Source organism: Ascochyta rabiei, chromosome 12 (assembly GCF_004011695.2).
Source record: "Ascochyta rabiei chromosome 12, complete sequence".
In the NCBI taxonomy this organism is placed as follows: domain Eukaryota; kingdom Fungi; phylum Ascomycota; class Dothideomycetes; order Pleosporales; family Didymellaceae; genus Ascochyta; species Ascochyta rabiei.
In genome coordinates, this window is record NC_082416.1 from 1,234,140 (window position 1) to 1,260,668 (window position 26,529).

General features: G+C 42.9%; 5 protein-coding genes and 1 non-coding gene across 6 annotated transcripts, besides 37 other annotated features; 2 read left to right on the forward strand and 4 right to left on the reverse strand.

The window, feature by feature from the left end:
* Positions 1-657: part of a mobile genetic element that runs on past the window's edge.
* Positions 647-1,343: a mobile genetic element.
* Positions 1,344-1,597: a mobile genetic element.
* Positions 1,528-1,545: a tandem repeat.
* Positions 1,598-1,599: 2 nt separating the features above from the next.
* Positions 1,600-3,637: a dispersed repeat.
* Positions 3,638-3,648: 11 nt separating this feature from the next.
* Positions 3,649-4,775: a mobile genetic element.
* Positions 4,776-4,788: 13 nt separating this feature from the next.
* Positions 4,789-5,019: a mobile genetic element.
* Positions 4,816-5,680: a mobile genetic element.
* Positions 5,681-7,600: a dispersed repeat.
* Positions 6,518-6,579: a tandem repeat.
* Positions 7,601-11,016: a mobile genetic element.
* Positions 7,873-8,090: a mobile genetic element.
* Positions 7,882-8,090: a mobile genetic element.
* Positions 7,888-8,090: a mobile genetic element.
* Positions 7,894-8,042: a mobile genetic element.
* Positions 8,299-8,462: a mobile genetic element.
* Positions 8,299-8,507: a mobile genetic element.
* Positions 8,302-8,504: a mobile genetic element.
* Positions 10,665-10,864: a mobile genetic element.
* Positions 11,017-12,906: a mobile genetic element.
* Positions 12,881-13,347: a dispersed repeat.
* Positions 13,270-13,348: a tandem repeat.
* Positions 13,349-13,361: 13 nt separating this feature from the next.
* Positions 13,362-13,391: a tandem repeat.
* Positions 13,392-13,446: 55 nt separating this feature from the next.
* Positions 13,447-14,490: a mobile genetic element.
* Positions 14,491-14,805: a mobile genetic element.
* Positions 14,575-14,578: a direct repeat.
* Positions 14,579-14,814: a long terminal repeat.
* Positions 14,579-15,837: a mobile genetic element.
* Positions 14,806-15,604: a dispersed repeat.
* Positions 15,606-15,837: a long terminal repeat.
* Positions 15,606-15,983: a mobile genetic element.
* Positions 15,824-15,893: a tandem repeat.
* Positions 15,838-15,841: a direct repeat.
* A 219-nt stretch (positions 15,984-16,202) lies between the features above and the next one.
* On the forward strand, positions 16,203-16,290 carry EKO05_12t6. The gene has a single exon. It is a non-coding gene; the product is annotated as a tRNA-Gly (tRNA).
* A 46-nt stretch (positions 16,291-16,336) lies between these two features.
* Positions 16,337-16,561: a dispersed repeat.
* Positions 16,369-16,557, reverse strand: EKO05_0007470 (uncharacterized protein; the record flags this gene model as incomplete). The annotated part of the gene is made up of 1 exon (XM_059637053.1): positions 16,369-16,557. One exon carries the CDS (start codon positions 16,555-16,557, stop codon positions 16,369-16,371), a length of 189 nt encoding a protein of 62 aa, XP_059493036.1.
* A 373-nt stretch (positions 16,562-16,934) lies between the features above and the next one.
* EKO05_0007471 (uncharacterized protein) lies at positions 16,935-18,299 on the reverse strand (the record flags this gene model as incomplete). The annotated part of the gene is made up of 1 exon (XM_038947177.2): positions 16,935-18,299. One exon carries the CDS (start codon positions 18,297-18,299, stop codon positions 16,935-16,937), a length of 1,365 nt encoding a protein of 454 aa, XP_038793923.2.
* A 274-nt stretch (positions 18,300-18,573) lies between these two features.
* On the reverse strand, positions 18,574-19,686 carry EKO05_0007472 (uncharacterized protein; the record flags this gene model as incomplete). Its single annotated transcript, XM_038947176.1, has 1 exon — positions 18,574-19,686. One exon carries the CDS (start codon positions 19,684-19,686, stop codon positions 18,574-18,576), a length of 1,113 nt encoding a protein of 370 aa, XP_038793922.1.
* Positions 19,123-19,169: a tandem repeat.
* Positions 19,687-20,262: 576 nt separating the features above from the next.
* On the reverse strand, positions 20,263-21,726 carry EKO05_0007473 (uncharacterized protein; the record flags this gene model as incomplete). The annotated part of the gene is made up of 3 exons (XM_038943262.1): positions 20,263-20,702; positions 20,753-21,378; positions 21,428-21,726. The coding sequence occupies 3 exons, from the start codon at positions 21,724-21,726 to the stop codon at positions 20,263-20,265; spliced, it is 1,365 nt and encodes a 454-aa protein (XP_038793921.1).
* A 652-nt stretch (positions 21,727-22,378) lies between these two features.
* Positions 22,379-23,434: a mobile genetic element.
* EKO05_0007474 (uncharacterized protein) lies at positions 22,387-25,059 on the forward strand (the record flags this gene model as incomplete). Its single annotated transcript, XM_038943296.1, has 2 exons — positions 22,387-22,714; positions 22,778-25,059. The coding sequence occupies 2 exons, from the start codon at positions 22,387-22,389 to the stop codon at positions 25,057-25,059; spliced, it is 2,610 nt and encodes an 869-aa protein (XP_038793920.1).
* A 771-nt stretch (positions 25,060-25,830) lies between these two features.
* Positions 25,831-25,875: a tandem repeat.
* The last annotated feature ends 654 nt before the right edge of the window (positions 25,876-26,529 follow it).

The window sequence follows — 26,529 nt, forward strand, 5'->3', positions numbered from 1 at the left end:
CTAACTTACTCTCCTTAACTATTCTATTTGCTAAACAAAGCGCCTTTTGCCACACGCGTTTATTTGCCTATTTTAGGATTTTCTTATTACGTAACAATTGCGCAATTACAATTATAAGGAGTAACTTGTCTACTTCTACCTTTTTCTTAAACTCCTAGCAAGTCTTATCTAACAACGCCTAAGACATGTTTATATATAGCTTACTAGCCTTTATATACTTAGCACACTTTAGACCTTTTAGACTACCTAGTATAATATAGCACTTATAGCTGCTAAAGAAACGATAATTACAGGAGACTTTAGTAGGTGTATTAGCTTAATAGATTTCTAATATAAGATAGATGTTATAGGCGTGTAAGGACATCTTAACTTACAGGTTACTAGATACAGAGATTACAGATTATATAAAACTCTAATAGACAATTATATAGTTTAAGGATAAAATAAAGAGGAAGGGGGGATAGTGTTATAATTCTGTGCTAGGGCACAGCACAAATATAAGTACTAGCTAACTAAGATCCCTAACTCCGCCCTAAAGGAACAAATAGTAGAGAAGAACAGAACAGAAAGGGTTATTACGTAACTGCTTGTTAACAAGCATAACATATATAACTACTTATTAATAAGAATAATATATATAACTGCTTAACGTACTCTACAGGTAAGCGGATTAAACAGGTAAGCGGATCACTCTGCTAAGACCACACTAAACCTCTACCCTATTATAGCTTGTATTAGCCCACTTTAGCCTTATATACAGTAGTGCAGTACATAATATTATTTAGAAATATCTTCTAGAGCCTTCTTATATGTACGTAAGTTATATCTAACGTTATAGCACTTTATACAGCGTCTTTAGGTTACTTCCCCTCCTTTAGCACGCACTTGCTTCTTTGCCTTCTTACTATTACTACGCGCCCTAAACTTAGTTAGAGTAGTTAATTAAAGGCCTTCCTTAGCTGTTAGGACCCCCTCCTGCTGTAACTACTTTCTTTTATTTAATTTGCATCGCGTATCAGCCTTATTTACTGTTTAAAGCCTAGTAATCTCCTTTTTAGCTAACACTAGCTTATACGCAACAATAGCTACGCCTTTAGCAAGCTTTTTAAAGGCCTTAACTATTAAAGTTAGTAAGCTGCTTGCATGCCTTTAAATCCTCTCTTAAACCAGCGTTAATTGCAACCCTAATTGTAGGGTATTACTTAGGGTTTAGGACTGCTAGGGAGCATCTTCTATAGGAGGTAGCAGTAGGGTACGTAGGCGGACATTAAGACCTATTATAACCTATTCTAGGTTAAAGGGGACTAATCTAGCGCCTTAGAAGCCTCCTTAGATATTGCTAGTGTGCCAGTGCACACAGTAACTTCCTTAAGTAAGAACTAGGATGCTTAGCTAGTGTACGTAATCTGGCCGGCAGAAGGGTATAAGAGACCTTAACAGGAACTGTTAAGGCACAACACCTACAACAATAACTAGAATTACTTACTTATAGAATTTAACTACCGTATTACCTATCTCTTTAACTCTTAATAATAATAATAATAAGTATCCTTCCTAATGTGCCTGCTAACAAGATGCTTTAATACTTATACTAGAATAAAATAGTAACCTAACTAGGGGGCACAGTATAGCAGGTAACATTAAAATTCTGCTACTCTAAAGGCTAGGGTATAGTTTAGGAATTATCCTGTTAACTCTAGACTAGGACGTTATTATCTGAATATCTGCCACTCTGAAGGCTGGGGCACAGCCTAGGAATTATCCTGTTAACTCTGAACTAGGACGTTATTATCTGAATATCTGCTACTCTGAAGGCTAGGGCACGGCCTAGGAATTATCCTGTTAATTCTGGACCAGGACGTTACGATTAGACCTATTATTTAGAAAATAAGAAAAACAAGCTTAAAACAAGGTAGACATCTAGTTAACCTAGAAAAGCCTTAGCAAAGGGACTATCTTAGTCTAATTTCTAATGCTTATTATATATATTATCTGTACAGTTCTGCTTAGCCCTATTCCTTAGGACTTAGGATAAGAGGAATATAAAAGACAGGGACTAAGCTGCTCTAACAGACAGAGTAATTAAGATTACTTTAATTATAAGAAACTATTATCTACTTAATATAACAGACTACTAAGGATTAATGTATACTACTATAGACAACCCTTTAGACTCTATAGAGACACTGTCTTCCCTAACAGGAAATAACTATTAGGTTGTTGTTCTAATAAAGGGAAGGTCTATCTAACTATCCTTTAATAGAAAGGAGGTTATAGAGTTCCTTAATAACTATAACTACATAGCAGAAAATAGAGGGTTAAGTAACAAGCAGAAGGTTAGGGTCCTCCCTAACTACTGCTATAATTACTGCAGGAGGTTTATTAAACGCCTAAAACTATACGCTTTAGACAATTAGGTTAAGCTTCAGATTGCTATAAAGGATTACTAGAAAGACTAGGACACTGCTTAACGCAAAGGCAATTAAGCATTCCTTAAAGCCTATATTAAAGAAACCTCTTAAGCCTTCCCTAGACTATTATACTACTATACTAACTTTATAGTATATAGTAATGCATATTAGAAGAATAATTAAATTCTAACCTCTAAGGAAGGATACTACTTCTTCTTAGGACTGCTAAAGGTTAACAAAGACCTTATCCTATTTAACATATAAAACAGGCCAGATATACAGGATTAATCTTTATTTATACTTAATAACATCTATAATTTTATAAAAAGAGTGTATAAGCAGCGCTAAGGCTTAAAGGAATTAGCGCTTAGAAGGGATAATAAATATACTAAGGAAACCCAGCGCCTTATAAACAGTACTAAGGAGCTAATTAACGCTAAGTCTGTTATTACCTAGGCTAAGGATTAACTGGCTGCTTAGGGTAGTAAGAGCAAAACACCCCTACCTCCTAGTGTTAATAAAGACGTTAAAGAGCTTGTCTAGGCAATAGGCAGATAGAAGTTATCCCTAGCAGAGGTTAGCACCCTTATAAACTCTAACAATTAGATAAGAGAGATTCTGCAGTCTCCTACTAATTACGCTTACTTTATTTCTTAAGCAACTAGAGCTAGTGCTACCTAGGAAAGGAACAATAGCTCTTACATTACTAACGCACCTAGGAACGTTAACCTAAGATAAGGAGTAAACTACTCCTAAAGAAGAGAGTATAGTAACTCCTATAACATGTGTAGAGAGCTAAACTACTAAGCCTATAAGTGTAAATTATACAGAGCACTTACCTACATAGGGTAGTGTGGTTTTTAACTTAACTAAGACAGTTAACGCAGATACTACTTTAGTCCTGCTTACTATTAAATTAAACCTATCTAAGGATCTGTCCTGCCTACTTATTAACTTAATTAGTTAAAACAGAAGATTTAAGAGTACTTTAAAGTTTTACAGGATGTCTTAGACTAGCTAGCCTATGCAGTTAAGCCTAATCTATTTAAAGGTGTAGACTCTAGGCCTAGAGGGGTAATGTATAGATCTAGGCCAGGCCTAGACATACAGAAAAAGATTATTAGAAGTGTTAGCGTGCTAACTATAATAGATAATTATAAGCTAGACTATAAGTTATTGCACTCTTTTTAGAACTTCTAAATCCCTAATAATAACTATTACAAAGTTTATAGTCTTAATTATATTAATAACAGAGATATTGTACTAAGGGCATATAATATTAAAGATAGCTCCTCCTTAAACGCAGTAACTAGGTTAGACAAGGCACGCGACCGCTAAGTTAATACTGTCCTAGAAAGAGCTTAGAGAGCTGCAGTTAGGAAAGAAAGACCTTTAATATTTTAATAAGCTACAGTTAAGCAAGCATACAATAATGCTAGGGATAAGTTAGTAGTAGATATTAAAGACTTATTAGGGTTAAGCCCTTTACTAATAGAGAATAAGCAAACAATACCTTTTACTAGTTAACTTTACAGTTAGCTGTATGCTATTATTAAACCACTATTATAAGAGAGGGTATTAGAAACTATTCTACTATTAAATTAGCAAAAGAAGAAGCATTTAATAACTAGCTTAGACAATGGAATAGCAGACCTACTTAAACTATCTAAAAACAAGATTCTAACTGCAATTCTTTGTTAAGAAGTACAAGGGATTACTGTTAGAGATTTAGTCTCCTAGGGTTATATTTAAGCAATGTTCTAGAAGCCTATAAAGGAGTTAGACTCTAACCTAATAGTTAGCAGGGGCGTTAACTTAGCAATCCTAGGGGCTAGGGGTTCTAACTAATTAGGAGTTAACAGGTCTTACTAGTTAACTACTAATTAGCTAGAAATTATAAGGGTCTGTACTAGCGCTAAGTTTAGCAAAAATTACCCCGCAATTAAGAACAGCAGGGCTTAATGCTTTAATATTAGATTAGAGAGGAATGCTTATAGGAGCTACTAACTAGAAGCATATAGTAATACATAGGACAATAAAGACCCTCTAAATAAGCTAGCTAAAACTATAGAAACTACTAGGTTAGAGAAGCTAGTGCACTAAGATTTACTAACATGCTAGGCTTGTATTAGGTTACATGCAGTTAGCTGCTTAATTAACACTAGAGCTTAGATAAATTTAATAAGGTTTAGTGCTTCTTAAGCGCTAGGAATGGTGTATAAAGAAATAATACACCTAATAGGAAAAGAGTAGGGCGTTATTACAGCTAATAGTAGCATAGATCTATTTGTTGGAACGTTGTAGAATATCCCAGTCTAGATTAGAGAAGTTACAACCTTAACGCACTTTAGACTTGTAAGGAACTGTTGAGTTTCACACTTTAGACAAAGTCCGTAAGTGATTGTTCGATTAGGTCTTAGGGATAAGTACGTGCAGGGGTTCTTAAAGGGGTAGTTGTCTAGTTAAAGACTGTGGCGACTAGGGTTGTAAGGAAGAGTATAGAGTAGACTATCTGTTTCGCAAGCAGGGTTAAGATATTCTAATAACAAAGTTAATTAACAAAGTTAAACACAAACTATAAGGGTTATGTTCCTGTAATCTATATACTAAGGAGATATAATACTTATTAATAAGTAACTAGAGTTAGTCTAATAAAATATATAAGGGTGCTTGTGGACAAGCATATTATACTATGCTTATTAATAAGCAGTTACGTGTGTTATGCTTGTTAATAAGCAGTTACATAACAACCCTAGGTGTTGTGTCTTTCTCTACTTGTTGTTCCTTTAGGGAGGAGTTAGGGGTTTAGTTGGACGATACTTATTGCTGTGCTGCTCCCTCTGTACAGGATTGTAACACTATCCCCCCTTCCTCTTTAGTTTGTCCTTAAACTACGTAATTATATTTTAGAGATTTATATAATCTGTAATCTCTGTATCTAGTAACCTGTAAGTTAAGATGTCCTTATACGCTTGCAATATCTGTCTTATATTAGAAATCTGTTAAGCTAATACACCTGCTAAAGTCCCCTGCAATTGTTGTTTCTTTAGCGGCTACAAGTGCTACATTATACTAGATAGTCTAAAAGGTCTAAAGTGTGCTAAGTGTACAAAGGCTAGTAAGCCATATATAAACATGTCTTAGTTGTTATTAGATAAGACTCGCAAGGAGTATAAAAAGAAGGTAGAAGAAGACAAGTTGCTCCTTACAACTGTTATTGCGCGACTATTACGTAATAAGAAAATCCTAAAATAGGTAAATAAACGCGCGCAGTAAAAGGCGCTGTGTTTAGCAAATAGGATAGTTAAGGCAGGCAAGTTGGACCTAGCTAAGGAAGTCGATCCTAACTGTCCTGCGGCGTCTATTAGCATATGTGCTTCGCTGGCTACCTAGGGTACCCTTAGCTTAATTAAAGAGTCTGTAGCAAACTATAGTACTTATGTACTAATTAGCAGCAACTCTTAAGATGTGTAGGTGGCTCCTATGTGTTTTCTAAGTCTAGGTATCCTAACTATTTAACTAGATACCTTTGTTAGTTGCCATTTCCTTCATATGTTACTATTTTTTTAACTTCCTATTTATCTTCGCCGTCGGCTTAATAATGGAAGTTCTGCTGGATGGGCGTTCTAGGGTTAGCTGGTTCCAACAGGGATATGTAGAACACTAGATAGATCTTTACATTCTTTAGCAGGTTAAGTCTATAGTTAACTAAGCTTATCTGTTTAGAAATAAAAAAGGGTCTAACTTTAACATAGTCTAGTTTTTTTGTTAGTCTTTGCGTTTAAAGGTTTTTTGTAAGAAGGTAGACTTTATCCCCCTCTTTTAGCTAAGGTGCTATTTTTCTTTTCTGGTTAACATAAGAGATTGCTTGTTCTTAAGCCTTACTAATGTTTTCTAGCAATTTCTAGTGTACTTCCTTCAGTTTGGCTACTAAGGATATTGCTGATTTAGTCTAAACTGTTGTTTCTAGACTTCTAGTAAAGAGATTTAGGTGTCTCCTGTAATTTGCGAAGAACAGCGTTGTGCCTATTGCTTTTAATAATTTGTTGTTATACGCAATCTGTGCCATAGGTAACAGTAAAACCTAGTTGTCTTACTACTAGTTGCTGTATATCTGTAGGTATGTTTCTATAGTCTAATTTGTTCTTTTAGTCTGTCTATCTGTCTGCAGATAGTAGGCGGTTAATAGCTTCTTCTTAGTACCTATAGCTGCTAACAGCGTAGTCTAATAGTTTAACGTAAAGAGCTTATCTTAATTGCTAATAATAGATTCCAGTATGCCGTGGTACCTAATCACTTAATCTAGAAATACTTAGGCTAGTTGCTTAGCAGTATAATTGCATCAAAAAGGTATCATCTTAGCGTGTTTAGTGAATCTGTCTACTACAACAAAGATCGCGTTGTAGGCATATCCTATAACAGGGTCCTTAGAGACAGGTAGTTGCGTAATAAAGTCTATAGTAATGTTTGTCTATAGTGCTGTTAGCGGCTCTATAGCCTACATTTTCTGTATTTTGTGTGTGTACTATGCTTGTCTTATTAACAATTAACACAGTTCTTAATGTACTTAGTAACCTTGTCTTTTATGTTCTTAAACTTATAATATCTTTTAATAAGTTCTATTGTGCGCGTGATTCTAGGGTGTCTGTGTAGCAGGTTGTTGTAATAACTAGCTATAATTTCTTCTTAAAGTTCCTCTAGTACTTGCGACAGGATGCGCTGCTTCTGTTAAACTTATATTATGTTATTAAGCTGCTATAATAGTCCTAAGGATCTATCCTTATTAATTATAAGTATAGCGTGCTTATTAATTGTCTTAGTTCTAGTAAGGTTGTGTTGTTAACTAAGTGCGTTAGCTCTTCTATTGTCCTTTCCTAGGGTATACAGTATCTTAAACTTATATCTTCTTAGTAACTCTAACTATCTAACTTGTCTTCTGTTAAGAACCTTAGTTATTGTAAAATAAACTAGGTTCTTATAGTCTATGTATATAGTAAGGTCTAAACAACTCTCTATATAGATTCTCTAATGTTCTAGGGCTAATACAATTGCTATAAGTTCTTTGTTGTGCACATTGTAATTTTCTTCTAGTCCTGTAAACTTTTGTAAATAGTAGGCAATTAGGTGCTATAGGCTATCTTGTTCTTACGTTGCATAAGCTCCTAATGCCAGATCTAAGGTATTAGTTTTAATCTAAAGTAGCTTTCTACTCTTAAAGGTAATTATTGTAGGTGGTTCTACGCATTCTTACTTAAGTAACTAGAAGGAATCTTCTTATGCTTGTTCCTATTTAAATAGGACGTCCTTCCGCGTTAGCTTGGTAAGCAGTAGCGCTTTTATGGAGTAGTCCTTAATAAAGCGTCGGTTAAAGTTAACAAAGCTAAGGAATTCCTAGATTCCCTTAACTGTTTTTGGCGTTAGCTAATCCTTTACAACCTAAATCTTCTTTAGGCTTATCTTTACTCTATGTCTTCCTACAATATAGCTAAGGAACTCTACTTCTTCCTTATGCCATTCGCATTTCTCTAGTTTTAGGCAGAGGTCTGCCCTTCCTAGGCAGTCTAACACTTCCTTAACGTAGATTATGTGTTCTTCTAGTGTCTTACTGTACACTAGGATATTATTAAGGTATGCTACTATTGTTCTGTCTAGGTACGCTCTTAACATGTTGTTAATTAGAGCCTAGCACGTAGCTAGTGCATTGGTCAGCCTAAATGGCATAACTAGGTACTTGTAGTAACTGTAACAGGTTCTAAACGCTGTCTTCTATTCCTTACCTTCCTTTATGCGTATAAGGTTGTACACTCTGCATAAGTTAAGTGCAGTAAAGTACTGTACTCTACTAAGTCTGTCTTATAACTCCTTAATGTTTAGTAGCAGGTATTAATTCTTAATTGTAATGTTGTTAAGCTTTTGGTAGTTAACACATAGGCGTAGCGAGCCGTCCTTCTTAGCTGCAAAGGTAATAGAAAATCCCGCTAGAGATTCTAATTCTCTAATAAATCCTTTCTTAAGGTTTTCCTTAATGTACTTGCGTAGTACCTTAAGTTCCTTTTCTAAGAGTCTGTATATAGGTCTAAAGGGCGGTTCCTTCCCTTCCTAGAGCTTAATGTTACAGTCCTATAGTTTGTGCTGCAGCAATACCTTTGTAGTCTTCTTATGCCAGAAGAGTTCTATATAACTCTTGTATTTATCTAGGATGTTAGGAGGTGCACTGTCCTTCTCCTTAACTACTAACTGTTGTTCTTTTACGTTGTAGCTAACTGCTCTATCTTAGCGCGTCTTATGTGTTAAAGAGATGTTATTAATCTCCTTCTTATCTACTAACTATAGTGTGCGTTGCGTAGGTATTAGTGCAGCTGTGCAGTGCTTACATCTGTTAAACAAGATTTATTGCTTTTTCTAGTTAATGTGTAGATTATGCTCTTATAACTATAGTAGTCCTAATATAACATTATAGGTAGCTGTCCTAAGAATGTTAAGGTCTAACTTCTCTTCATAGTCGTATATCTTTAGGGGGGCACCTTAAACTTTAAGCATAATCCTTTCTTCCCCTAGCATTAGTTCTCTGTTAGCTACTTGTAATAGGTACAGTTCTTCTTTGTACTATAGTTAAAGTCTAGCTTCTTCTACTGCTGTACAGGATATGTAGTTCCCCTAGGCTCCTAAGTCTAATAATGCTAATAGCTCTACTCTATTTAGTATAATAGTAAGCTTAATAAGGCAATCAGTCCTAATAGAATTGATGGATTAATCCCTAGCGCTCTTAGGCGCTGTCCTAAAAAAGACTTGTCTTTAAATCTGTTATGTTCCTTATGTCCTTAGTAAACCTTACAGTCCTAATTTAGGCAGTTCTGCTAGTGCGCATTGTAGCACTGTCTATTAACTACTAGCTACATCTAAATAATTACTTAAGGGTCTTCTGTTCTAGGAAAGTAGGCATAGTTATGTTTGTTAATAAGGTGTATTTTGTATAAGTTGTTCTTACAGTTATACTACTGCGCGCAATAAGAGGTGTGTCCCTTAGAGAACTATCTGTTGTTAATCTTAGCGTTGTAGTGTACTTTGTATAGGTTATTACCGTAAGCTGTCCACATAAGGTCTCTATGTCTGGGATTCCTAATGTCTAGACTGTACTAGGGTTGTAGGCTGGCTAAAGGCAACTGCAGGTGCTGTTGTATTTATTTGCTGCTATGCTGTAGTTCCTTTTTACACTATAGTTAGTCTTTAGCTTCTTTAAGATCTTTTAAAGCGTTGTAGCAGTTAGTAATGTCTTCTTTAAGTTGTCTAACAAGCCTATTAATAGTTAGGTTGTACTTGCTATGTTCCAAGTCTTCCTTATAACAGACAAGCTCCTTACACTACTGCGCGTAAGCTGCTTTATTTTATTAACGTACATATTCTATTCTGCAATAGTCGCGTTGCTGTTATTAAGTGCCAGTTCCTTTAACTGTTAAAGGTTAAGGACTATCTAAGAGGTTGTCTATCTTGTGTTAATAGTCCTTTGTCTCTTTATATGGTATTCTAACATTATTAAGCATAGCTTGTTCTACAGCAATGTCTTCTGGTTTACGTTCAAGAACCATAAGTTCCTTACCTTTAAGGCTGAAGTATTAACTTCCTTACCTTTAAAATGGTCTGCTGTGCCTTTTACCTATTTTAATAACATTTCTATCTATATGGTATTTAATTGCCTTGTAGTAGCAATTGCTATTGGTGATTATTTCTCCTTTATCTTCTACGGGGTCGTAGTAAGGAGTTACCGCACAAATAGGAGGTTTAATGCATTTGTTATCGTCCTTAGGATCAGACTCTAGGTCTTCTATAAGTCGTCCTATGTTATTAGTAACTACTTCCTAGTTACTAGTATCTGCAGTATTGTTATTGCGGGTAAGGACATTAAGCTGTTAAAGAACCTTGTTCTTTATCTTACAGTCTCTTACAAAGTGGCCTAGTTTACCACAGTTGTAGCAGTCCTTGCTACCGTCCTTGTAGGAGTAGTGTCCTCCTCTACCCTTCGCGTTCTACCGTCCTAGTAGCGGTCCTTTGTTAAGGTTTGAGAGGTCTATAGCCTCTAGTCTAAAGTATCCACTCTGCGTGTTGCTGTAGATGCGTCAGCCAGTGTTAGGCTAATAACGTCCTCCTTATTGTCCTTAGTTCAGGTTGTTGCGCTATTAGTTCTGTGGTAGGTAATTGCTAGCAATAGCAACAACACGCGTTCTTAGGTTATTACAAAGCTCTTACTAAAGTTTGTATAGTTGTACATTAATGTTAATAGAGGTATTAATAAGGTTATTAAGGTTGTTAGTACTTGCGCTGGTGCGCATAAGTTCCTCCTTAACTTTAGGCTTCAGTCCTTGTCTGAACATGGTCATTAGAGCAGTGTCGTCCCAGTCAGTGTTGGCAGCAAGCTGCTGAAACTCCGCAGCGTAATTGGTGGCTGACTTGTCCTGCTTAATCTTCTAAATGTTGCGTTAAGCGATAGTAGGTTCGTTAGAGACTCCAAAGATTGGCTTAATCTTCTCCTTAAAGTTGTTGAAGTTGTTTATCTATTCATCTACTTTAGCTAGTGCGTTGCCAGCTTAAAACTATTGCACAAAAGGTTTAACGTACTCCACAGGTGAGCGGATCAAACGGGTGAGCGGATCACTCTGCCAAGACCACACCAAACCTCCACCTTACCACGCAATGCCTTAACAACAACATTAATCTACGCCCTTAAGAGAAGCTGTAATACAGCTTACGCTCCAGGCAATTAAATAAGACGTAATACTTACTTTATAACGCGCTGCAGCTATATATAACATGCCTTACAGCACGCTACACGCTTAATACACAGGACAACCTGCATAAGCTAATTATATGCCAGTTTAACAGATTATAGACTAGAATAAGAAGGACGTGATTGCTAAGTATATCCTTAAGCTAGATGCATAAGGATTTGCCCCTTAGCTGGCTGCTGTAGCTAATATAGCTAATTCTTTGCGTGCTAAGCGTAATATAGGCCATGTTAGCATAAACTAGCCTAATACGTTTGTTAAGCGCCACCCTAACCTTAAAGTAAGGTTTAATTGCAAGTATAACTACAAGAGAGCCCTCTGTAAGGATCTAGAGATTATTAGGGGCTAGTTTAGGCTTATAGCAAATGTTAAAGCTAAGTATAGTATCTAGGACAATAACACGTACAACTTTAATAAGACAGGCTTTATAATAGGCCAGATATTAACAGGAGTAGTTGTTACAGGCTTAGAGCGTTAAGGACAGCTAAAGGCAGTGTAGTAGAGTAATTAAGAGTAGACAACAGTTATATAGGGCATTAATGGCACAGGGTAAGCTATTCTACCCTTTATTATCTTTAAAGGCTGCAACCACCTCTCTGCCTGGTACAAAGAGGACAATCTGCCCTATAACTAGGTTATTAGAGTCTCTAAGAACAGATGGACTACTAACAAGCTTAGTCTAGACTAGTTAAAGCACTTTAATGCCTATATAAAGACGCGCACCTAAGAAGTGCACTAGCTGCTTCTTATTAACAGCTACAAGAGCTATAACTCCCTTAACTTCTAATAATACTGTAAGGAAGTAAAGATTGTTACACTATGTATGCCTCTACACTTATCTTACCTCTTATAACTACTAGATATAGGTTATTTTGCCCCTCTAAAGAAGGTATATAGGCGCTAAGCTAAGAATCTTATACACAACTATATTACTTATATTACTAAAACTAAGTTCCTACTATGCTTTATAGACGCCTATAAGGAGATATTTACTTCTAGCAATATCTAAGGAGGCTTCTAAGGCGCTAGAATAGTCCCCCTTAACCCAGAATGGGTTATAATAGGTCTTGATGTCTGCCTACGTACCCTACCACTACCTACTATAGAAGATAAGCCCTAGCAGTCCTAAACCCTAAGCACTACCCTGTAATTAGGGTCGCAATTAACGCTGGTTTAAGAGAGGATTTAAAGGCATGCAAGCAGCTTACTAACTTTAATAGTTAAGGCCTTTAAAAAGCTTACTAAAGGCGCAGCTATAGTAGCGCATAAGCTAGTGTTAGCTTAAAGGGAGATTACTAGGCTTTAAGCAGCAAATAAGGCTGCTATGCGACGTAAATCGCATAAAAGAAAGTAATTACAGCAGGAGAGAGTCCTAACAGCTAAGGAAGGCCTTTAATTAACTACTCTAACTAAGTTTAGGGCGCGTAGTAATAGTAAGAAGGTAAAGAAGCAAGTACGCGCTAAAGGAGGGGAAGTAACCTAAAGATGCTGTATAAAATACTATAATATTAGACATAACTTATGTATATATAAGAAGGCTGTAGAAGATGTTTCTAAATAATATTATATACTGCACTACTGTATATAAGGCTAAAGTGGGCTAATGCGAGCTATAATAGGGTAGAAATTTGGTGTGGTCTTAGCAGAGTGATCCGCTCACCTGTTTGATCTGCTTACCCGTGGAGTATGTTATAATAACTGCTTTAATTAAAGAGTTACACGCCAACACCTACGGGCCCTACTTAGGCCTACCTCTTCCCTACCTCTACCCCTACCTGTAGCTCTTATAGTAAAGTAGTTATTGCAAAACCTTGTACTACAGAAATATAGAGCAAAACAAGCGCTCTTAAACAATCCATATACTGTGAGATTCTAATTAAGACTAGTAGAGTTACAGCAGTTGTTGTGTAAGTCCTAGGTCGTTACAATGTAGGCCTACGTAACAACTGCTCTAGCTCCACCAGTTTTGATTGGAATCTCACGGTATATAGACCGTTTAAAAGCGCTTGTCTTACTCTACATTTCTGTAGTACAAAGTTTTATAATACCTGCTTTGGTTAAAGAGTTACACGCCGACACCTACCCTACCCAACCCCTACCTAACCCCTACCCAACCACTACCCGTACCCTATGTGGACCCTACCCTACCCCTACCCTCTTGGCATGGAATTAGCGTGGGTAGGGGTAGGGTAGGGTAGGGGTACATCACGTGATGTACCCTACCCCTACCCAACCCCTACTCTTTTGCCACCGTAGTTGTAAGAGGTGTAATAAGTGTAGAGGTATATATAGTGTGATAATATTTGCTTCCTTACAGTATTATTAGAAGTTAAGGGAGTTGTAGCTCTTATGGCTGTTAATAAGGAGCAGCTAGTATACTCCTTAGGTGCGCGTCTTTGTATAGGCATTAAACTGCTTTAACTAGTCTAGACTAAGCTTGTTAGTAGTCTATCCTTTCTTAGAGACTCTAATAACCTAATTATAGGGCAGATTGTCTTCTTTATACTAGGCAGAGAGGTAGTTATAGCCTTTAAAGATAATAAAGGGTAGAATAGCCTACCCTGTGCTATTAATACCCTATATAACTATTATCTACTTATAGTTGCCCTACTACACAGCCTTTAGCTGTCCTTAACACTCTAAGCCTGTAATAACTACTTCTATTATTATCTAGCCTATTAGAAAGCCTGTTTTATTAAAGTTATATATGTTATTATCCTAGATACTATACTTAGCTTTAACATTTGCTATAAGCCTAAACTAGCCTTATATAATCTCTAGATCCTTATAGAAGGCTCTCTTATAGTTGTACTTACAATTAAACTTTACTTTAAGGTTAGGGCAGTGCTTAACAAACGTATTAGGCTAGTTTATGCTAATATAGCCTATATTATGCTTAGCACGCAAAGAATTAGCTATATTAGCTACAGCAGCCAGCTAAGAGGTAAATCCTTATATATCTAGCTTAAGGATGTACTTAGTAATTATGTCCTCCTTAGTCTAGTCTATAATCTGTTAAACTGGCGTATAATTAGCTTATACAGGTTATCCTGTATATTAAGTATATAGTGTGCTGTAAGGCGCGTTATATATAGCTATAGCGCGTTACAGGGTAAGCGTTACGTCTTGTTTAATTACCTAGAGCGCAAGCTGTATTGCAGCTTCTCTTAAGGGCGTAGATTAATGTTATTGTTAAGGCATTGCGTGGTATAGTGGAGGTTTAGTGTAGTCTTAGCAGAGTGATCCGCTCACCTGTTTAATCCGCTTACCTGTAGAGTACGTTATTAACAAGTATAGTATAATATACTTGTCTACAAGCACCCTTATGCATTTTATTAGACTAACTCTAGTTACTTATTAATAAGTATTGTATCTCCTTAGTATATAGTTAGCAGGAACACAGCCCTTATAGTTTGTGTTTAACCTTGTTAATTAAGTTTGTCTTTAGAATCTTAACCTGTGCTTGAACTAGATAGTCTACTCTGTACTGTTCAGTGCACCCTATCTTCACAAGCTTTGCTTAGTTAATTACCCCAACCAATCCACCAGTACTCATCCCTAAGAACCAATAGAATTAGTGCTTATGGTCTTTAACTAAAGTACAACTTTAATATAGATCTAGGGCTGCTTATATAGATCCTGGCTGCTGCCTTCCCTATAGCTGTTATACTTAGATATATTATCCTAAAGGAACCTAAAGCTAGTAAAAGTTATTTACTATTACATTAGTAAGAGCAATATCACCTAGTAAAAGGCAGTAGGTTGCTAGACCAGGCTAAACAACCTTCTAATTAGTAGGCCTAGGGCTAAGGGTTATAGGTTCTTAAACTGTCTAATAAGCTATTAGGTTACTCTCCTCTAACAACGTAGGCGAACAAACACACAAGCAGGAGATTTACTAGACAAACAAACAATAGATACCTAGACTTACCTTAGCTATTATAGTAAACAGATTAGGTCCTGTATAAGGTTCTTTCTTAAATTCCTAGACTAATAGGGCTTTAGGAACTAGTTGTAACAGGCTTAAATGCCTAAATACTAGACTAAACGTAGTTAGGCAAACAAAAACTATTAAGCAACAGCCTAATAAATTGCTAGGTAATGCTAGGAGGTTTTAAAGTAAAGAGGCTTAGAGGTAAATATTAGTAGGTCCCCTGTTAGGACAGACAGTGGAATTATAGAAGGGTAGAACAACAGGTAGAGGCAGGCGTAAGCTTAAGGGGACTAAGCTCTTAGGGTAGGGGAGATGTGTAGCAGAGTAAAAAGTACAAGGTTAACTAGTAAGGGCTTAAAGGGCTATTAGGGATTAGAGGCACGTAATTGTTGGGAGGGTATATTAGATAATCTTAGTAAACCGTTAGGGCTCGCTATTAAAGACGACAACCTTCTTGCATTAAGTAATATTCTTACCTACAGTAGGAATATAACCCTTATAGTTTATATTTGACCTTATTAATTAAGTTTATCTTTAGAATTTTAACCTGCGCTTAAACTAGACAGTCTACTCTGTACTATTTAGTGCAACCTATCTTTATAAGCTTTGCTTAGTTAATAACCCTAATAAATCCACTAGTACTTATCCCTAAAAACTAATAGAATTAGTGCTTACAGTCTTTAACTAAAGTACAACTTTAATAGATAGTAGGTATATTAAGGTATGTAGTATATAGTAATAAGACTAATTACTAGAGTATTAGTAATAACCTCTAACACCTTTATATAATCTGGGCTAACTAGCCCTATAGTAGCTTGCTAAGACTAGCAGAGGTACCTCTAGGCCCAGCGCCTAACAGAGGTTAAGTATTAAGCGTATTTCGCTAAGGAACACCTTTGTAACAAATGCAACCTAAGGAACGTTACAGCTAAAAACTACTATTAAGAACATATTTGGTTCACCTAGAAAAATGAAATTTGGAAAGGGCCGAAGCAGTTTTAATCAATCAACTCTTATTTTAATATGTCCGGCGTTAATACATGAAAGACTGAAGTAGAGATTTACGAAGCGTTTAACGCATCGGTGGTTTAGTGGTAAAATTAGCCGTTGCCATCCTTGACAGGACAGTTTCGGCTAGCCCCGGGTTCGATTCCCGGCCGATGCATTTTACTCTCCTGCAGGTTACACGGTCTGTCTATTGTTTTTGTGTTCTATGGTATCCGGCGAAAGTAGAGTCCCATGGTTAGTGCAATAAGGGGGGAAAAGTACCAGGCTTGGCAAGTTCCACTTTCGAGGTTTTCTTGGTCTTACACCAATCAGCAAGCGCTTCTTCTCTTTGCCATATGCTAAAGCATCCGTGCACGCTTGTTATAAACACCGTGCACAACAGCCACCGCACTGGCCATGGGACTCTACTTTCGCCGACTACCATAGTAGGATAAGGGGTTAGCGATTAGTGCGCGGGTCACTTGCTCGGCTGATGTATTCTATCTTTTTGTTGTCAGAAGGCTGTGTTGTCATGCCCTCTTTGATATCTTTGTTACTGTGAACCGCCTACAGAAGCGATTTTCACGTTCTCATTATAGCCTCGAGGGTGTTCTGCAGTTGCAGATATTACGAAAAAGGCCTGCACTCCTCTACTAGACTGTTGTTACCGGTGGACGTAAATGCCATTGATGAGGATACGCTTGTTGCGCGAACAGGCGTGCCACCGCAGTCCACCGTTGAATTCACTCTCAAAACCACCAATAAACCAGATCCAAGTTTCAGGTTGTTCAGGAAGCTACGGATCCCATCAAAGCTTTGCCTTTACAATAAGTAAGGCGTAAGGCTTGAGGGGATGATATTCCAGTATCCCAACTGTCCAAACGGCACCACTAGAATGGTGCAGGTGAAGCACATAAAGACCACTGTCCATATGACTCTGAACATTGCCTGCAACCATCGCAACCAACTGGGAAGACTGCGCAGAGCAGGCTCCAACAGCAACAGCTCGATTGCGATGCCAACCGGCTGTATCCAAAAGAAGCTCGCCAACCTCAAACGCAGTTCATTTGCATCGACGCTTGCAAATCTGGGCTTTGACGGTACCATACCCGAGTGCGTGATCCCACTAAGTGTAAACGCAGATACACATATCAACATGTATTTGAGGGTTTTCTGCCAACCCTTGTCTTCCAATCTGAGCTTTGTAACAAGCCACCGCCCCGGCTCAGATACAATATGGCGCATCTGCTGATGCCACCACTGACCCCAGAACCCTCGAACCCCGTAGTTAACGATGGCAGAGAAGGGACCGAAATGTGGTCGCCTTGTGTGTGGAGACCACTTGTCTGGAATGATACCCACGCCATTGAGAAGCACAGGAAGAAGCATCGGCGGTAGAAACAGGCCGAGGAGCAGTGAGTACGCATACATTGCCATTGCAAGGGGTCTGAGGACGACTGCTGGCAATACAGTCCGAAGCATGGCCACTGATCTCCTTTGACTGCCGGAGTTAGACTCATGTGGATATGGACCAAGGATGGAAAACGTCGGATCGCTGAAGTAGTGGTCATCCTCAGCGAGCTGCTTCGATAATGGCAAGAAGATGGACAGAACAGGCGAAAGGCGCGAGAGGATATCGATGATGAACTTGAGTCGAGTGGGATGCTGAAACGGAAGAAGACACCTTCGATCATGTCCAGCGTTACCTATTATCCAGTCGTGTAGAGGCCGGCTTTGTGGCAGCTGCATCGCCCAAGTGAGCCGGCTGGTGAAGGACTCCGGGTAAGGCTCAAGGAGAAACGATTTACACTCGACCACCTCTTCGCTTCCTTTGCTTTCTTCCGAAACACCGTGCACTTGTTGGGTTTCGTCAGATCCTAATCGGATGACACGTCTGAAGTCCCGCCGCGGATCTTTAAAAGCGTACAGGAACCATGTCATGTATAAGGAGTCTGTTGAGATAACGTCGTTCCCGCCGAGAGCGAGCCATGCATGTATCGTAGCCACGACGCTGATGGGTAAAACAAGTGCGCATAGCTGGCCATGGCTCAGCGTCGATGGAGGTACCAAAAGCCCGAGTGGCAAGAGAAGAAGTGGCACGAAATAAGTCCAGCTGGCTGGACCGGGAACAATGGTAGTGATGAGTTCGTAATATAGTGATTTCAGCTCTTCGATCGAAAAGTGCATGTTTTGATGCAACGAGACTGCGGTCTTCGTTGTTGTTGGATGTAGGATCATGACGCTGATAAAATGTAGCGTGGGAAAGTGGGGCGGAAGTGGGGCGGAAGTGGGGCGGATAGTGTTTAACCTAAGGCGTTTCCCTTTCTTCTTTCTTCTACTCACGGTTTGAAGTTGCGTGAATACAGAGAGCAAGCTCAAGCGTGAAACATGAATTCTAATCAATTTACATGCTGAAGAAACGATTGGTGTCATTAAGATCTTGATTCGTCTCATTCCAACTTTACCTCCGCTCCGCATCTCCATCCATCTCCATTGTCAAAGGCGTCGAGTCAAGTTCCGCCGGTGCAACCGGCTTTCTATTCATTCTTATCATACCACCAAGTTCGTTGGCTTCACTTACACCTCCGGAGCTTGCCGCATCACCGGCCCCACTAGCTGTCGCTGGGAACAGACTACCCTGAACCGCCATGTACCTCCGCCTTTCTGCTTCTGTAGCATCGAGCTCCGCATTCCACTCAGGCGCCTCATGTTGAACATTTTGAGTCGCTCCAGCCACTGCTGCCACCGGTAGCATATTCGGTCCTGATTTCGCATCGTTATAGGGGCTTTGCGCGACAGCCTTGTAGCTCTGTTTCGCCTCGTGCCCATCTCCCACGTCTTTGGACAGCGCTACTGCAGCTTTTCTATGCCTTCTTCTTCGCCACAAGAGGAACGCTGCAAGTGTTCCCAAAATGAATACCAAAGGAACCACCGTCCCAATTGCTGCTTTCGCACCTGTTGACAGTCCTCCACCGACGCTATTTCCAGCGCCAGGGCTTGAACTGCCTGTACTGGCACTCGTGCTCCCACTGCTACTCCCAGTCAAGCTCGCACTCGATTCAATATCAGTCGGTTGGTATCTCAACTGCAACGCTGTAACCCTTGCTGTTACACTTGCCGGCCAACTACCCGCTGTGTAGACGAGGTTGACATTCTCCTCAGCATCTGCCTCGCCACACCTCACAACCGGCGTCGTCCCACTACTCCCAGGATTGCACATCCCTCCCGTCCCGCCCACGAAACCCTGCGGACAGCACTCGATCGCAGTTTCGCCATCAGTCCAATCATTTGCTCCTTCAGCAGCTGTTCGCGTCGCCACAGCGGTCCATGAGGTCGGGCAAGCGGTAGCAGGAGAGTAAAACGCGGCGCTGGAAGGAACGCCGCTTGTAGCCCAAGGTAGACATGCAGTGTTGATGGAATTGGGAAGAGGATCGCCGTCTTCTTCAGCAAAGACGCATTGCAAGCCGTACTCTACGGTGTTAGAGAAGGCGCGGAGCGTAGCGCATGTGGCTGGTGGTGCGTTTTGATACGCTGTGACCCATGGATGTTGGTTTGCGCGGGATGTCGAAGCCATGTTCGCTAGATCGTAGGCCCAGGTAATTCGTAAAAGGGTGGTGTTGTGGAGATGAGCGATTAGTGCAGAGATTGACAAGGACTCCCGCGATGCAAGAAGACGGGGAAGAAGGAACTACACGTTCCCTATTTAGAATGACTGGGATGATGTACATACCAGACATACCAAGCAAGCACAGCCTCGCGGTGACAAGCCGGATTGGTGATTTGCACACCAACGCGACAATGATGTCGCGAAGTCGTCGTCGCATAGGCCGAGCGGGAATAAAACCCCACAATTTTATCTATACCAAGACGCCGCTTTGGCTCGGGTCCTTGGCTATGAACTCCAGAGGCGAATGCTCGAATCGGCAGTAAAGTTCAGGAACTGTTCCCAGTGCTTAATCATCAAAGGTTGTATGTTTGGTGTTGCGTCTAGGAGCATAGCCACATGGTCTGTCGTCATCACAACGCCAGAAATCCGTAGGGTTGGAAGTATGGTGCTATATTTGGCGTAATAGTCTACACGTCGTCTACATGCAGCCGAAGGTATATCGTCTAGATGACGTATGTACAAATTCACCTCCAAGTAAACATTTTATGCCTTGTGCCCAACCTCAGTCAATGCCTCCTTCAAGCTCTCAATTGCCTTGGTGAGATCCTTGCGATTTGGGTCTGTGACACTGACACCCATATGTCCGCATCGGATGTACTTGGTAGCGATCTCCTTGTGCAGACCACCAGCGAAGATGACACCCTTCTTCAGAAGAGAAGGAAGGACATCAGGGGGTGTGATGCCCTCGGGCAGGTAGATGGCGGTCATGCCATTGGCCTGGTTCTCAGGCTTGGAGGCAAGCTGCTTTAGACCAAAGTCGGCAACGGCCTTCTTGATCTTCTGCGATGCAGCCTTGTGGTCGGCGAAACGCTGCTCCAGAGGGCGTGACAAGATCTGCTTGAGAGAAGTATCCAGGGCGTGGACAAGTTGCGGCGATGGTGTAGCAAAGTAGGATGCCTTCTTGGCTTCGTAGTTCTGCATGACTAGTAGAATGTCAGGTAGGGAAAATCGATTTCAAAGCATAGAGACTCACTTGGCAGCCAGTTCTTCCATGATCCAAAGTAAGATGTGGGTCTTGTCTTCCTGTTCTTGAAGACCTCAATCGCTTTGCCAGAAGCCATCAGGATGCTGAGACCGGCAGGACACCCGATGGCCTTCTGTGATGCTGTGAGCACAACATCAAGCTTCCAGTCATCGAAGCGGATCTCCTCGCTACCGACACTGCATACACCATCGACAACCAGCAGTGTCTCGGGGCTGACTTTCTCAATGAGGTCGCTCAATGCCTTGAGCTCGCTAAGCACACCGGTGGATGTGTCAACGTGTGTGACTGTGAGGATCTTGTACTTCTTCTCCTTGAGGGCCTTCTCTATCTCGTCCAGCTGCGGTCGTTCACCAATGGGTGCCTTCAGCTGTGTGACCTTGGCGCCGTATGTCTCGAAGCAGTCGGCGAACGAGTCGGCGAAGTATCCAGTGTGGAGGACGAGAACATCATCACCAGGCTCAGCCAGGTTGGCAGCGACCTGATCCCACCCGAGTGTGCCGGAGCCGGAGATGACGAAAGGTTGCGATGCGGGGTTGGTGGTCTGGAAGAGCTTACGGAGGTTCTGGAGGACTTCACTGAAGCAGTTGACGAACGGCTGGCCAACATGCGATTCACTGGGGCTTGTTAGATGATGGTGTAAGGTCATCGCAAGAAGTGTGCTACCTGTAGAAGCTCATAGACTTGAGGACCTCATCGTCAAACTCGATGGGGCCAGGGATCATCAAAGCCGGGTGAGGAGCCTGAGAGGATGCCATCTTGGGTGATTCTTCCTTCTTTGGTTGTTGTGGTTCGACTTTCTTGAGTTCCTGAGGCTTGTTGCGCTGGATGCGATTGCCTTGTGCGTCTTCTAGAGTTCCGCTGCGTTCCGTGGAGAAAGGTGTGTTAAGCTCGAGGAATGGCTTGGAGTCGAGGTGCTTGGAGAAAAGATTCAAGCGGGAGTTCGCCGATGCTCGTGAGGTCATTCTTGATATGGTAGGATAGCCACGGCTACCGAGGGCTTTCTGCAGTCTCGCGGGGTAAGCCAGCGTGCCGGTTTCGGAGATATCACTGGATGTGAATGTAGCCGGAAACGGTGCCGATTGTCAACCCCGTGCAGGCACCACGAAAAAGTGAACAATCTGCTGGTGCTTCAAAGCAATTGAGAGAGGTTGACGTCCAGTGAAGTCAATTTTGCCTTTGTGAAGGAATGTCAGTTTCGCCCTGATTGGACTAGAATCGTAACGGCTAAAGGATTTGTCAAACGAGCGCGAGGATTTTGGATGGCTTTGCGTCAGGAAATTTTTGGAAGTCACAGCAGAGGTAGTAAGAGGATGCGCTCACGGATGCGGCTCCGATCTCAGAGATGGGAGCTCGCTGCGACCCGGCAGATGGCTTTGACCGCATGAGCGTTAGTCACGTGATGATGTTTCCGAAGTTCGGGCATCTCATGGAGTGCTAGTCCAGATGAGGACATTTGTTTGGAAACACAGCTGCGACGTGAGCTGATCGACGACAGGATTACCAGCATCGCCAACCACATCATCAACCTCCACCAGCTCGCTGCTCACATGTCTTTCACCGAAACATAGCCAGCGCAACACCACTTTCCGGACACCTGCATACTCTTTTTGGACACCAGCACAATGCGCGTCACTCGCGCCGCGCAACGCGCCCAGCAAGACAACGAGGAGCCAGTCGAAGCTCCAGAGCTCGATGGACGCGTCCTAAAAGACATTGAGCCGAACGTATCGTCCACAGCGCAAGCCGAAGAGCCACTCCCGGCGAAGACTCCAGCAAAGACACCCGCAAAGAAGGGCAAGGGCAGAGGCGCAAAGAAGAGCGCAAAAGTGAAGAACGCAAAGACCGAAGAAGACGAGCTCGCGCAATTCGTCGAAGGAGCTGAGCACCAAGCAGCTGCTAGCCCCGAAGACAGGGAGGCAGACCAAGACCTGCAATTGGAGCACAAGGATGGTGAGTGACTGGGATACCACTGCCATGTCACAAGCAGGGGTCAGTCGCTAACCATGCTTTCAGAGACAGTTCAATCACCTGACACTGAAGACGAGTCGAAAGCTCCTCAGACACCAGCAGTCCGACTTACGCGTCGCCAACTAGCAAAACTCGAAGAAGAAGCGCTCAGCAAGTCACGGCGCGCGCCTTCTTCTCCTCCGCCCGAAGAGGCTACGATCACAAACGCGACAAAAACACCAGCTGTGTACGTCCCAGAAGAGCCTATCGTCGACTCAAAGCAGGAAGCTGTTGCTGAGAAAGATGAGGTACCGACTGCGCACGAAAAGCCAACAAACGTCGACCCCGAATCAGCACCAAAACCAGTGCGTCTGACACGACGTCAGCAAGCAAGGCTTGAGGAGGAGTCGAAACGGTTGCAAGCAGAGCAGCCGCCGCCACAGCCAGAGCGAACTGAAGAAGAGGCTCTTCAGGACATAGTCACCAAGGCACAGGTGGAGGCAGTCGTGGAACAAGAGAGGGAGATCTCGGAGGAATCCGTCGTCCATGAAGCCATTAATATTGGGGAAGGTGTCGTGCCGGTGGCTGCAGCAGATGAGCGACCCTGTTCGCCAAAGGAGGTAACAGCAGGGCCGCAAGCAGACGAAGAAATTGAGGTCGAGGTGCTAGAAAAGAACCAGGTTCTTACCTCTCAAACATCTGAGGCAGCCAAAGTAGAAGAGAAATCAACCGACATAATAGAAGCGGCGCCAGCGACACCTACAGAAGCTCGGTTTAAGGCAAAGGTTGATACTCCACTCGACAACACACTGCCTGACGAAGCCACACCGGTGCTCGAAATCTCGTTGGAAGCAGAACCCAAGATGCTAACCGCCGAGAAGCCGTTCGAAGTATCCGTAACTACTCGGATCAGGAGCCCAACGTCACATCGACGTGCTTCGCGAAGTCTTTCGAAGTCGCCAATGCGGCTCGAAGAGTCAATTTCAGCCATCGACAGGCTGGAGGAAGACTTGGAGGATATTGGCAAGGCTATTCCTGACTTTGATCATACCGACGACGAAAAGCTGCCGCGAAAGCCACAACCTGGAAAGGCTACCGCGACGCCACTTGCACGAGGGAAGACACCAAGCCAAACGCCTGCCAGGACTCCTGCCAGAACATCTGCGAAGACTGCCACACGTACTCCTGCCAAAGCTACTGGTAAAACTCCGAGCAAGACCCCAGTGAAAGCGCCCACTCTTGCTAAGGCGCCTGCTGCTGCCGAGGCACCTGTTCCAACGAGGATCTCGAGACTACCAAGCGCAGCTCCAAAAGGCGTCAAACCCACCACGACATCGCTCGCACGAACGAACAGCGTCCGGACTGCGCCGAACAAAGATATCAGGAAGCCCTTAACCGACAGTGCTGACTATCTGGCGTCTAAGCGTCGCCCCATCAGCTTGTCCTTTCCCACACCTCCACCTCCACCAAAAGGGAAAGCGCCAACGAAGCCGACATTCCAATTGTCTAGCGATAATATCGCAGCAAAACTCAAGGCGCAAAAGGAGGAGCGCCTGAAGCGAGAAACCGAACGCGTGACTGCTCCAAAGCAGCGACCTATCAGCATGCCACCACCGGCGAAGTCAACTAAGCCTCCTACAGTGCCGAGCTTCCAACTGCCAGGTGAGGCAACGGCAGCACGGCTCAAGGCACAAAAGGAGGAGCGACTCAAGCGTATGGAGGAGGCCGGAGGAGCAGAGAAGCCTACCACACGACCCATTAGCATGCCTCCGCCACCAAAGTCAACGAAACCACCCACAAAACCAAGCTTCCAGCTCCCAGGCGAAGCAACCGCCGCACGCCTCAAGGCGCAGAAAGAAGAACGCCTGAAGCGCATGGAAGACGCTGAAGCCGCAAAGAAAGCAGCCGCCGCAGCACCTGTACGGAGGCCCATGGCCCACCGACCTCGAGAATCACTACTCGTCAGAGACGCACCAGGCGTCAGCATTCCGCCTCCATCCATTGCCACCGCTGACGCCCCGCAACGCTCGACGTCCCTCGCAAGCAAACGCAGCAGCATCACCGGACCGTCAGTCTCCCGCTCAACATCGACCTCCTCTGCGAAGCGCAACAGCCTGCTCTTGACGGCTGGGGCAAGATCAACAGTGACGCCCGTCGACGCCGCGGCGCTCAAGGTCAAAGGCAAGCAGGTCTTCAATCGCGACAGGGTGGAGAAGGAAACCGTGGAACGAGAGAGAAAGGAAAAGGAAGATGCGGCCAAGAGGGCGCGAGCAGAGGCTGCCGAGAGGGGCCGGATCGCTAGTCGCGAGTGGGCAGAGCGGCAGAGGAAGAAGATGATGGGTCAGTGAACGAAGTGCCGTCTTGATGTTCGTTCTTCTGTTGGGTTTTCCTGTGCTTGCATCAGGTGTTGCGGTTTGGGTATATCCGGCTTCGGCACACTGGCGCTGTAGGTCTTGGATAGGAATGGGTTTTCCATTACAGGTATCGATCGGATTGTTCAACACGACCTACGAGTCTCTCAATCGTTGCTCTCACTCCTACAACTCAAAAGCTGTCTTGACATACAAGACTATGGCTGGTTTGAATCGTTGCATGTACGAAGCATAACCAAACACCCCGGACTTGTGGAAATGCTAGCACCCAGCACGTCACCCGGCACCACGGATCCAAGCACGGTATACACATGGCCGCGAGTCATCCAACCCTGGCTGATGACTGACAGAAGCGCATATCACGTCGTGCTGTTCATCAAAGTCATGCCAGGTTCGAACCAGTGATGGCGCTTCTCTCGCTCTACGCAAAACACACGGAAAGCGTAGGACGCCGCGACATGTGTCAGATCTGCAGTCTCCACACGCCCAAGACTCAACGAGGCAAGCGGACTCTCCGCACCACTATACGTAGATGTGTCGGACGCTGTCCTATCAAGATTCTTTTTTTTTCTATTGCTTGCCAACACTACTCGTGCTCTTCCTGCAGGGCGCTGCCAGGCAACACACAGCCCGGCGCACCGACGGATCGGAAGTCATATTTCGTTGACGCTCAACAAGTCGACGCGTGGTGTAAAATTGTTCGAGACCTGGATGAACGAACGATTGCTGCAGCACGGGAGAACCGCTTGTGTGTGTGTGTGTGTGTGTGTGTGTGTGTGTGTGTGTGTGTGTCAGTGGGAGACAAGCGCGTGGGGACAATGCTGCAATGTCTCGACCGCGCGGGCGCTTGTGTCGATCCGGCGGTGAGATTCCAGATCGAAGACGATGGGCCGTCGAGATCTAGGGGGTGATCGGGTGTGGCCTAGCTTGGGATCGTAATACATCATCATTGTGTTGGGGAGCTGTGTGCCGTGTCTAGCTACCCCTTGTTGGGCGTGTGGGCGTCAGCCACAGAAATTTGAGATGGAGAGAAATACGGTATTGGCCGGATTTGGTTTCCGCAGGAGCTGTCATGAATATGCGGGTTGCAGCGCCTGACGTGGAGGTTGGCGTGCTGGGTAAGATACAAGTTGTGTAAACATGAAGGGATGAGGTGTGCCAGTAACATGAAAACTACTCCGATTGAAACAGACTTCTAGGAAGATGCCTGACCGTGCACTAGGGCGACATTGTGAGGTCGTTGGCAAGGACCATGGTGCAGTGGTGGATACGTGGGTGGTGTACACACGAGATCTGCAATCAGATTGACACCGCTGCGCATCGTCAACAGAAAAAGTCGCAAGAGGCAGGGCAGCTGTGCGTCGAGCTCGAGGCGTCGTTGGGTCTTGACTTATTTGATCGCCCTGGAGCCTTGTCAGCGGCATACGTATTGTGAGTGGGTCGCAC